Consider the following 12668-nt stretch of genomic DNA (forward strand, 5'->3'; position numbering starts at 1 on the left):
TGTGCATTCTCCAACTATTTAATCATATATAATAGACAGGCTTGAATGAATTAAAAAATTCATCATAATTAATCGAATCATCTGTTTCAACGATGTAAGACAAAAGATCTATTTGTTCTTCCGTTAGTGGCTTGCTCCTGAAAATGGCACAAAATATAGAAAAGTGAATACTAATGAATGATGTTTTTTTTTTTTACAATTTTTGTTTTCATTTGTTTCTGCTTTTTCTTACTTCGAGTGCTTCTGCTCCTGCAGCAACTTATTCAGTTCTAGCAGTATGTGCCTAATTTGGACGCTCGTAATTTTCCCGTGAAAATTGTCCTCCAAATATTTTATGCACCTTTTGAGAGCAACCTTGTTCTCATATATGACTGTGCATATATGGCACCATATCTATCAAACAAAAAGCGAAAAAAATGTAAAAACATGACATAAAAATATGACGAAATAGTGTAAAAGAAAAGACAAGTAATTACCTCGTCGACATAAGAATATTTACTCTTATTGACAACGTAAAAAGCTTGTAAAAATTCCAAGAAATTGATTTTAGACGATTTTGTTATGTCTATCGATTTAGCTAGCTGTAAGAAAATAAAAATTGTATATTACGAAATATGCATGAAAAAGTAGTTGTATACTGGTTTGAAAAAATGCTTAGTCCTGCACACTCATATGCTAATACTTACCTCCAACAATATTTCATCGTTCACTTCAAATCCCGCCTCTTTATTTATCTTTTTCATGTCAAAGCTTTTTATTGCCTTTACAAAATCAGCATAATCTAGGTAACCTATATATAAAAATTAAAATAAAATAAATTTGAAAAAATTCTGCAAAATATGAAAGGTGAGGAATAAAAAAAAAAAGAGTCCTCGTGAAATGACAAACTTTGAAATGACAAATTTGGAATGCTTTTTTAATTTGTTTGCAAAAAGTTTTACCGTCTCCAAACTTGTCAAAATTTTTAAATTTTTGAAACAATGCAACAGATTTGATTACGCTAGATCTTTTTCGTCTATCCGCATTTTCTGATTCATCTTGTTCTTCATAAAAACGATAATGAAAGTTTGCAATTTCTGAACTATCAGCTAATATATGTTTTCCAATAGTTTCAATTAATTTCTGAACTTTTTCGTTGTTAATATATTCTTTATTTATAGCCAAACGATAGCATACTCTCATTTTACCAATAAATTCAGCTACATCTATCTTATCATTTTCTTGAACCCTATTTTTGTTACATAATGAGTTGCTATTTATCATACGCATTAATATTCTGACTTGTTCCGCTGAAAGGTCTGAAAAAAGAAAAAAAATAAATAAATTTCAACACTTACAATGATAGACACGTGGGTATGCATGAGAAAAGGTTGACAAAGGAATTCTTACTGATGTTTAAATCTTTTAAGACTTGTTCAAATTCTGAAAAAGATACTTTGCCATCTAAGTTTTTATCAAATATCATTAAGGTTTCTCTTAAACTCAAATCTGCCTTTAGTAAGGCCTCATATAAATGCTCAAAACATTCGTTTTTCCATTCGGATTTTAAACATTTTTTACTTGGATCATAATTAATTTTAAATCGACTTAAAATATTATTATAATTTACATGATTATTTTCAATCATTTTAAATTTTTTACATAAATAAATCCATGGCACATTTTTCGCTTTAGTAAGTTTTTCCAGCTCTTCCCTTCAAAAAGTAAAGCATGCCATTTCATGTGTTAACCATAAAAAATAAACAGATGCTTTCACGAAAACTATTTCAAATGCTTACCTCCATATATTTATGTGCACTTCCCCAGTGTTTCCCTTGTCTTTTTCATACAGATTATTCCAAAGATTATTTTTTTCATTACATATTAGTGTGCTCAAAAAGTTCAGTATATCATTCAGTGCTGCATCGGGTGGGATGCTTTTGGCGTTTCGTTGTTCCTAAGCGGGGCGAAATAAACAGCGAATGAAGAAGTGTGCAAAGAAGTAAATGAAAAATGATTGGCGAGAGATACTTCCCATTTGACTTACATTTTTTTCGACCTCCAAAAGGTTGGACGAGTTTAAAACCTTTTCCCGCAGCTTCTGGTTTTCTTCAAACGTTTCCCTAATCACATCAAGAGAGGGAGACATATACTCATGAACCTCAAAGGTTAAGTCTTGGTTAAATATAATAGCTGCCCCTAAGTTTTTTATTTTGTTACAATAATTAGATGCAGAAAATAAAGTAATACATTTTCCTTCATGATGACTTTCAATACCTTTTAATGTTTTAGGAACTTGATGTGATCGAATTATAATATCAAATTTATTTTTTTTTAAAAATGATTCTGTTACATCTGGTCCAAAAGCTATACAATTATTTCCTCTTGCATTCCCTCCAATACCTTTATCTTTCTGAGGATCAGACCATAACAAATCAAAAATTATTGTATCTTCATATTTTTCAGGATGAAGAATTTCATGTTTTTTTCTATCAAGATTGTCAATATCCTTCACTGATAAATCCTGGTACCTACTCAGCCCTCCGTGCACCACAAATATTTGATCTAACAAAAAAGTAAAGAAGTTCCAAAATTATAACAAATGGAAAAATATAGAATAATACAAACGAGTTAAAATATGTTTGTAATTACTTTGAATGTTCACTGATAAGCTTAGTAGCTCAAATATTTCTTGAAATATGTCAAATACAGATTCATCATATTTAGAGAGGACTGAAAAAGGAGGAAGATTGCATATGTCCAAGATGATATATATATACAAATTAAATAAATTAATATTTTTTTTGAACTTTTAAATCCATACCTTCATTGTGAAACCCATACACTTCATTCATATAGGAGCATTCATGATTCCCTCTATTAATTATTACACTATCATAATTACTTAGCTTAAAGGCAAATAAAAGCAAAAATATTTCTGCAGCGTTTTGCCCTCTATCCGCAATGTCACCATTAAATATGTAGCTGCACAAAAAGGTGAAAATAAATATATGCGTTTTTTCATCATTTTTTTCAGATTTTTTTCAGATTTTTTTCAGATTTTTTTCAGATTTTTTTCAGATTTTTTTCAGATTTTTTTTCAGATTTTTTTCAGATTTTTTTCGAACATGTTGGTTGACGAGGGTAATCCGAATCGGTTGAAGAGCCACAAGACGTCATTTAGTTGGCCATGCACATCTCCTAGCACCTTTAAAAAAAAAGCCGAAAATTTTTGAAGATTCATATGTTGATAAAATATAAAATGGGTGAAAAATATAAATACTAATCAGCTTGAAATTAACTTACAACCAGTTTTGTCTCTTTCGATTTCTTGTCTAGGTCCAAATTTAATACAGAACTTTTGATATTTTCAGAGAGCATTTTTTTTGTTGCATTTAGAATTTTATATACCATACTGATAGGAAGTACATACTAAAAGGTGAATAAAAATAAACATATTGAATATGTATGTTATGGCAAAATGTGTCTATACCCATGTTGAACTAAAAAGTGATGAATCATGAAAAATGCAATTTTATTATCCCATTTGTTATATCTTACATTTTTTGTGGTTAGTAAAAAATTAAAAAGCTCCATGGCAAATTTCCTATTTATTTTATCCTTCAGTATTGGAATGTTCGAATCCCAAGACACCTTAAAAAAATATAAAATATTTATTTTTTTCAAACAATTCTAAACAATAGAAAAAATATATAATTCTTTTCTTTTATTGATGAATTACCTGGTAAGAGATAGTCGAACCAGAAGAAAATTGACGCGAGTTACTTGAGAAATACTTGGAATTAAATTGAATAATGCCATTTTGCAAATCTTCATTGATTTTTTTCATTAAGGGAACGTAAATTTCTCTGGAAATAAAACAAAACATTTCATTGCATAAGTTTTGGAATATATACACATATTTAGTATCCACTTATTCAGGTACTGTTCATCATTTTCTTACTCATGATTATTTAGGACTATATTTTCATGTAAGTCTTCAAACTTTCTCCAAACTTTGCAACAAACGTTTGTATGAAATTCTTTTCGGGCATGATATCCTCGATATATTTTTTGTATCAATATGCAAGCACTTTCCTCCGCTGTAAATGCAAAATTAAAGAGCAGTAACATTAGTTGTCTGACTATATGGACAGCAATATGTGGACGATCCATAAATAAACCAATAAATCAATAGTACAATATCAAACAAGATAACATAACAAATGGCAAACATAATTTATAATAATTATTTATGAAATATATTAAAATTTTGTAAAATTACGATTATATGGCTTGATAGACTTATGGGAGCATATTACTATTAATCCGTCTTTGGGGGTAAAAATTTTCTTTCCCCTATATGTACCATCAGTATAGCCATTTTTGTTTAAATATTTCACTGCATATATTTTGTTTGTTTCATTTTTATTATTTTCATCGGATAAATGTTCAATGGCTTGAATTGTTGCTTTGTGGCCATATACCATAACAGTGTCTTTAACGTTATAAGTATCCATATTTTTTTTTAAATAATTTATTTATAATTATTTATATACAAAATAAGCATAGTTGTTTTACAAACACACACAAAAAAAATTTGATAAAATGTGTGTATGCATATATTGCATATATGTGTGTATATATGGTTGGTATTTCAGTACAATACCAAAGATAAGAAAAGATAAAATTGTGTTATTACATATCTTGGATTTTGTTATTTAAAAAAAAAATAACTTAACTTTATTACTGCATCCAAAAAAATAAAATAATGAAACAAAAATATATAGAACAAATCTCATGGCGAACACATTATGCTAACTCTCCACATAGATAAACATCATTTATTATTTGATTATTTTTTAGTTTTCTTTCCTTTTTTATTTATTATAAGTATTATTTTTTTATATTATATATAAAATAAAAATTAAAAGATAAAATATTTCAATTATATCATTGAAATTAAAAAAATATTATATATATGTTTATAATGCATGTACTAGGGACATTAAAAATTTTTTAAAAATATTATACACACCAAATTATTTTTTTTTTTATAACACAATTGTCAAGTTACAAATCAGTGTATTAAAAATAATAATAATCATCATCATAAATAAAGCAGAAAAATAGAAAATATTTAAATTAAAAAATGTTAAAAGGTGAATATATAAAGAAATACAAAACACTCGTTTACACACAAAATATATCATTATATATAATATATATACGGTTGGAAAAAATAAATATCCTTTAAGATATATAAAAATCCATTTTATTATTTTCATTATTTTTCGCCTTTCTTCTTATATTTCTGTAATAATAAGTCACAAAAAAAAGTTACATATCATATGCCAAACAAATTGTATTTTGTTTAACACTATTATTCATATCGTCTATCACCATTTCTGGTTACATGCATTATATGTATAGCACAGGAAATGAGATATATTTTTCGATTATTATGTAAATAATATATGCATTTCTTACTTTCATATTAAAATTGGGGTTGTAAGTTTCTTTCCTTTCATTATCCATCGAATCCACAACCTTTAATTAAAAAAATCAGAAAAAATGGTTTAGTAAAAGTAAGAATTATGAGGATATATTAATCAAATGGAACAATAACATATTAATAGGATAAAATCCGTGTGCACACATATTTGACAATTTTTTATGAACGTTCATACATTTTTTTTAAGGTCTTCATGGTCATAAGCCTGTGAAAGAATAAAAAAAAAATTATAATCATATTTTTGTGTAAAAAAATTATGACTGTTCAGAAAAAAATTCGTTTTTTTATTCGCATTCATATTATATAACTACAATAAATTATTACGTTGGAGGAATCAATGCGGAATTTCAATCCTGTTGTGTTTATCCAGTCGGGTTTTGACCCACCATGTTTGCTATCTAATAAATGAGCATAAGTTTGTCACGATGTAAAATGTGCACACATATATATGGTTGTGTTTTGTTCGAAATGGCATTAGCTTGTAATAGCAAGCCAAGTTTCGTGCTTTTGTTAAACACGTTTTTATTTATGCATGGTTATAGTCATTTTTTGTTCAAACCATCCTTGGAAAAAAGGTCCTTCAGCCGACTATCAAATTCTTTTAACTTTTTAACTGACTATAAACAAAGAAATAATGAAAAATACATATTAATATAACATCATGAAAAAGGTAAAAATTTACATTTCTTCATTCATATATATGACAAAATAATAATAACCTCATTTTCTCTTTCTTTTTTGGACATTTTTTTGTGTTTTTTTATTTTCTTTATGTACTCCTCGTCCTGAATAAAAAAATTGAAATAGCCAAAACGAATTAATGTACGATTGTTCAATTATTCAGTATATTATTTTATATGCACATATGTATATTACTAAATCTGTGATTTTCTTTAAGGATGAGACATTTTTATTTTTATTTGGGTTTAATTTTTCTATTTCAGCTGTTTTTTTTTTCAGCAAATTTATTTTACCCTGTCGTTTTCCATTATCCATTTCGTTTTCGCCATCCGTTTCGCCGTCCTCTTCCTTTTCTTCTTCTTTATCCCTTTCTCTCTCTTCTCGTTCCTCCTCCTTTTCTTCCTCTTCTTCTTCCTTCTCTATATCTTTCTCTTCATCCTCTATTATATCCTTCTCCCCCTCCTCGTCTTCCTCTTCTTGTTCCCTCTCCCATTCTTTCTCTCTTTCTCGTTCTTCATCTTCGTCGTCCTGATAACCATTACTTCCCTTAAGAGGGGTGGAAAGTAAATTTTTTTTTCGACTTTTCTTAGGCATCATTTCTGCGGTTTCATCGTCGTCCTCTTCCTTTTCTTCTTTTTTATCCCTTTCTCTCTGTTCCCGTTCCTCCTCCTTTTCTTCCTCTTCCTCTTCCTTCTCTATATCTTTCTCTTCATCCTCTATTATATCCTTTTCTCCCTCCTCGTCTTCCTCTTCCTGTTCCCTCTCCCATTCTTTCTCTCTTTCCCTTTCTTCATCCTCTTCGTCCTGATACTCATCATTTCCCTCATGAGCGAAGGAAAGTAAATTTTTTTTTAGACTTTTTTTGGGTTTTGTTTCCGAGCTATCGTCTTTTTTTTGTTTTGTTTTATTTTCTTCATAATTAATAGAAGGAATTAAATGGTGAAATGGATTTTCAATAACTTTTATATATTCAATATATGGAACATCTTCTATAGGTTCATCATTTTTATTAGTTTTAATATCATTAAATTTCATTAAATTATATAAACTATGCTTAGCTACTTTTCCAAATAAAGTACTTTTATTATTTAAGGATTCAGCTTTATCAAGGGTAATAAAAAATTGGCTACCATTCGAAGGATTGTCTATATTTAAATTGGCAAAAGCTACACATCCCATATATAAAAACTTTAATCGACTATTACATTCATTTGGGAAAGGCTCCTTAAAGGCATATTCATTATCTGCAAATAAGATGTGTATAAAAAAAAATATTTATATGTGGTTTACCAAACTTGTAATATTCAAAGCGTAATAAAGAATATGCACATGTGATATATTTTTATTCTGTTTATTATTATTTCATTATTTAGGATATAAATATGAACACATATTTTTTTCATGCAGGCATAAGGTTGTATTACGTAATCCAGTATTGGTGTGGTCCCCCGTTTGAATCAAAAATTTTGGGATAACTCGAAAAAACTTATTTTTATTATAGTAATTATTTAAGCATAGCTGAATAAAATTTTTACATGCTACTGGGCATTCGTTACTAAAAAGATGAATTTCCAATTCGCCAAGGCTGGTATATATAATTACTTTTCCAGATGTTTTAGGCTCAACACTGTAAACTTCCGACATTTCTTTTTGTTATTTTTTATACTTTGATTTTTATACAGTAAAAAGGGTTATAGCTAGATAGATATGTGGATAGAATAGGACTATACTTTATTAGAAGAATGTTTTATTTTCCTACTTTTTAATTTTCTAAAACGAACTAATAGTTCATCAGTTGCTTGCGCAATGTTCCCGAGTTTGTAGCCGCTTTTTTTTCTTTTTAAAGGTGGAAACAAAATTTGAGTTAGCTTATTTATGCTACTGGAAATGGAGCGAGTTTGAGAAAAGTGGGAATGGCCGTCACACAATATCGTAGTAACGATGGTGAAAATAGGCAGATTACAAATTTGGAAAAAAAAAAAAAATAATAAAAGTTAATTATAAATTAAGACATTAAAATTTTGAAAATATATTGCAAAATTATAATTATCACAATTAACAAAATTTTTTGTTAAACTTAACAATTTTTAAAGCGTATGAAAAAACAATTCAAAAAAAAAAAATATATTTTTTTTATAATTAAAAATAAGGAAAATTATGTAAAAATATTATTATTACGGATAACAATTATGAAAAAAAAAATATATGTAGATGGTTATTATTATAAAATATACAATTTATTATATTTATTTATTGTAAATTATATTTATAATTTTTTTATAACTTTAGAAAAATAAACATAAATGATAAAAGGTGTCATATGATAAACGTGATAATATATGATCCGATTTTTTATTTCGTATTATCCAAGCATTTCTTAGATTTATTTTACGAGATTGTTGTAAAATATATTGTCTTAATTCTATATGCTCAACTAAATTTATAGGTAAATTATTACACGGAGTTTTAACAAATATGTTTGCTCCTTTATGGATTAGGGATTTAAATATTTTTATATTCCCAGTTACTGCAGCAGCATGTATTGGAAATAATTGTAAACGTATATCAAAATAATTTACATTCGCTCCTCTTTTTAAAATGAAGTTTACTAACTTATAATTCTCTGAAGTGATAGCACAACATAATATTTTACTCATTGTTTTTTTTTTAATAATTGATTTATATTTAAAATAATAATACGTTTCTAAATTTTTTGTGTACACATTATATTTTTTCATATTATATATAATTTTATTCATTATTTCTTTTAAACTTTGTTCGATTTGTTTATACATTAATATTTTCACAATTCCTTTATGTCCTTCAAAAGATGCATAATGTATAGGTTCTAACATATTTCCATCTAAGTGTGTAATATTAGCTGAATTATCTATTAACAATTTTACGATTTCATAATTCCCCATAGTTGATGCAGCATGTAATACTGAATCTCTTTTTTTATTTAAATATAATAATCCTCCATTTTGTAATAAATATTTACATACATCTAAATGATTCGATATAGATGCACACCACAATGCTGTTTCATTATTGTATGACAATGCATTTATGTCTGCATTATTCTCTACTAAAAATTTTACTGTGTTTATATCTCCTTTAGATGCACATATATGTAATGTTGTATATTTTCTTATTTTTGTTTTACTGTTTATATCTATTCCAGATGCTAACAAATATTTTATTATTTCTATATTACCATCATTACTAGCCAAATGTATGGGTTCTAAATCAAATGGAGCAATTGAAGAATCACTTTCTATATTATCCATATATTCACCCATATATGCATCTAAATCACTATAAGTAAAATCGTCACCATAACTATTGCTACTAATTATTCTTCGGTTTTCATAATTTTCACATATGCTTATAACACTCCTATTTTTATCATACGATTTAGAATTTATTTCGGGTAAACTACCAGCACTCTTTATCTTGCATTTATTTATTTCCTTTTTGTTTATCGAAATAAAACATTCCCCAATTTTATCACTACTATTATCACAACATAGATTTATACGAACTGTTTTTTTTTCTCTTTTATTCCATTTTTCATTTTTCAAAATTCCTTTTTTCTTTTTTTCATCGGCATATATATGAGGCACACATGGGTCTGTTGTAGACGTACCTTTGGAGGGATACCCCTTTACCATGTTGTCATTATATAACATTTGGCTAGCTGATTGGTTCATATTTGTCAACCCAGTTAAGCTTGCAAAACGAACTAAGTTATATTTATTTTTAGTTCCATAACTTTTAGTGCACTTAGTTTGGCTCATCAAATATACAAAATGGCAAGGCGAAGAATAAAAATTGCATATACTTTTATTATTTGCATATGTTAAATATTTCATTCGCTTCCTAGGAATTTGCTTTTTGTTTTTTATATTGTTCTTATTTTCTATTGTATTTTGTTCCTCCATTGGTTTCATGCCACTCTTACTTATGAGCATCCCATACAATAGCCATTTAACCTCAACGAATAATGGGATTTTTATTTTGTATTTATTTTATTTTGGGGGAATACAAAGCGAGTTGCCAACTGTGTGTAAAACAATTTAGAGTTTTCTCATTTATTTAAAATTGGGCATATGGACAAAAAAGAAAAGACAAAGTGCCAAGTGTATATAGGACAAGACCTATCACATTATATGGCATCAATGTAAAAAAGCACAAATATGAAAAATTGTAATTTAGAATAAATTAATTTGTTTTCCTTTTAGCCATAATGAACAGTTCAGAAATAAAAATAAGATTGAACGAATGTAGAACATTTATAAGTTTTATTTCATGAAACAAAAAATTACATGTACAATGCATAAATATTATTAGTAAAAAAAATAAATAAAATTAATTAACAAACAAATATAAGTAGTCAAAATAATCATATATTAAACAAAACATTTTGACATTAAATGTAGTTATATTTCATGGAAAATAGGAATTAAAATTATATTGAATATGCTCATAATTTCGTCTTATTTTTATTATATTTTTTTTTACCATAAAATATTTTATTACTTGCTAAATATGCGTGTGCGAAAATGTAGCGTAATTGTAGGTATGTTTTTTTTTCTGACTGTTCATAAAATAAAGTGATATTATTAGAATAATAGTGCCAAAATAGTGTATAGGCAAACAAAAATCCCAATTTTATTTTTTCTTTAAAAATAGGAAAAAATATAGAATGAAAGTAAGACAATATTTTTATAATATATTTTGGTTTGTCTTTTTACCATTAAGCATACTATATGCACAAAAGTGACCAAAATAAAAACAAATAAAAACAAACTAATGTTGCATGCTATCTTACATGGCAAACACAGTGCGAATAAATGGAACCATCTACATTTTTAAATATTTTACATGGGGCAAACGAAATACGTAGTGTCAATGTATCACTTTATTTTGACACAAAAAATACATATGTTTTATTCTGACCAGTTCATGTAAATTTGGGTAAAATCATAAAAAATTATTTCATGTGAATAATATTTTTGTAATTATAACAAATTAATAGCATTACTAGCCATTATTTTAAAAAAAAGTTTAAACCAATTAAAATGAAATTTTAAAAAAAGTTGTATTCTTTCGTAAAATTCGTGCTTTGAAAGTGCATAGTATTTTATTCTTCTACTTTTTTTTAAATTAACACATGACTTTTCAATTAACATGTATTTATTTAATATACATTTCTATTCCTTTACAATCTCATCGTTGTATATTTTTTACAAAATAACATTTAAATAATACGCTTTTATGCATACATATATGTACAGAAAATAAATGGAACCATGTCATACCAAATTTGTCTGCCTTCTACACCCCATGGGTGCTTATGATATTCTACAAAACAGTTATTCCCAAATATTTAAAAAGGTTTATATTATTATAGTATGTAAAAAATATATCATTTTTAAAATTTGCTTTCATAAAAGATATAACTATAATTTTTAGTACTTTTTCGTATTTGCATGACTGAGTCATAATTAGTAAAAAAAAAAAAAAAAATTATAGCTATTAGCTAAGAATTGTATGTTTTGGTCATACTAATTATTTCTCCGATCATTTTATTTAATTAGTGATATAGGAATGAATATGTATATAATATAGTTATTTTTGTATTAAAACAAATACATTGATGAGGAAAATGAAAAGGTTTATTTATTAGGGAGAAATTATGTTTTCTTTTGTCCATCTCTCATAAATAAAAATACATAAAGATGGCAAATACTTATGAATATAAACAAACTGTATGTAATGTGTTTCAATTAATACTAAATAAAAATACATTATATAGACCAATTTTAATCGCCTATATATATGCATTTTTCATTTTTTGGACTGAATTTGGGTACCCCATTTTTACTACTAAAATGGAGTAACCATTAATATGTATATATATAGATCAAAGGTTTGGGATAGGAAATTTTTATGCTATTAAAAATATAAAGCGGAAATAAAAAAATAGAAAAATAGAAATAATTATTATTTTTGGGATTGCCAATTCAGTCAAAAATAAATTGGAACAAAATATGTAGATAAAATGAAATATTTTTTGCATATATAAAAATATACTCATTGGTGGAAAAAAAAAATAAAAAATATTATGCAATATTATATGCACTATAATGTATAATAAAAGGATTAGTAAAAAAAAATATAATAGTATATATATTAAATAAAAAATATTTAATGGAATAACATGTTGGTAGAAAACAGATTTAGCCTCATAAGCAGGATATTTTGAAAATATAAAAATTGAAAAAAAAAAAAAAAAAACATAAAAAAGTAAAATAAAATCATGAAGTTGGATTTACCAAAGGGACAAAAAATTATATGCATAAAAAGATTATATATAAATGCCTGAACATTATAAATATATATTTGCTTATATTTAAGCAATATTAAAAGGCATTTATCATTATTAATTTTTAAGAATACTATATTTAAAGTAATATGCTTTATTTAC

The 12668-nt window shown here is 26.3% G+C and overlaps 3 protein-coding genes across 3 annotated transcripts; all 3 read right to left on the bottom strand.

Annotated features, from left to right (window-relative positions):
- Positions 1-22: 22 nt before the first annotated feature.
- Positions 23-4499, bottom strand: PCHAS_1020900 (serine/threonine protein phosphatase 7, putative; the record flags this gene model as incomplete). The annotated part of the gene is made up of 16 exons (XM_016798367.1): positions 23-137; positions 233-393; positions 477-581; positions 687-790; positions 942-1298; positions 1390-1694; positions 1779-1936; positions 2027-2544; positions 2632-2712; positions 2804-2964; positions 3108-3187; positions 3286-3411; positions 3541-3633; positions 3722-3848; positions 3944-4082; positions 4265-4499. The coding sequence occupies 16 exons, from the start codon at positions 4497-4499 to the stop codon at positions 23-25; spliced, it is 2865 nt and encodes a 954-aa protein (XP_016655586.1).
- Positions 4500-5266: 767 nt separating this feature from the next.
- PCHAS_1021000 (peptidyl-prolyl cis-trans isomerase, putative) lies at positions 5267-7819 on the bottom strand (the record flags this gene model as incomplete). Its single annotated transcript, XM_016798368.1, has 8 exons — positions 5267-5293; positions 5470-5529; positions 5670-5699; positions 5819-5892; positions 6054-6111; positions 6214-6279; positions 6371-7419; positions 7600-7819. 8 exons carry the CDS (start codon positions 7817-7819, stop codon positions 5267-5269), a joined length of 1584 nt encoding a protein of 527 aa, XP_016655587.1.
- A 641-nt stretch (positions 7820-8460) lies between these two features.
- On the bottom strand, positions 8461-10149 carry PCHAS_1021100 (ankyrin-repeat protein, putative; the record flags this gene model as incomplete). The annotated part of the gene is made up of 1 exon (XM_741187.2): positions 8461-10149. The coding sequence occupies one exon, from the start codon at positions 10147-10149 to the stop codon at positions 8461-8463; it is 1689 nt and encodes a 562-aa protein (XP_746280.2).
- Positions 10150-12668: the final 2519 nt, after the last annotated feature.

Source organism: Plasmodium chabaudi (genome assembly GCF_900002335.3).
Source record: "Plasmodium chabaudi chabaudi strain AS genome assembly, chromosome: 10".
Lineage (NCBI taxonomy): Eukaryota > Apicomplexa > Aconoidasida > Haemosporida > Plasmodiidae > Plasmodium > Plasmodium chabaudi.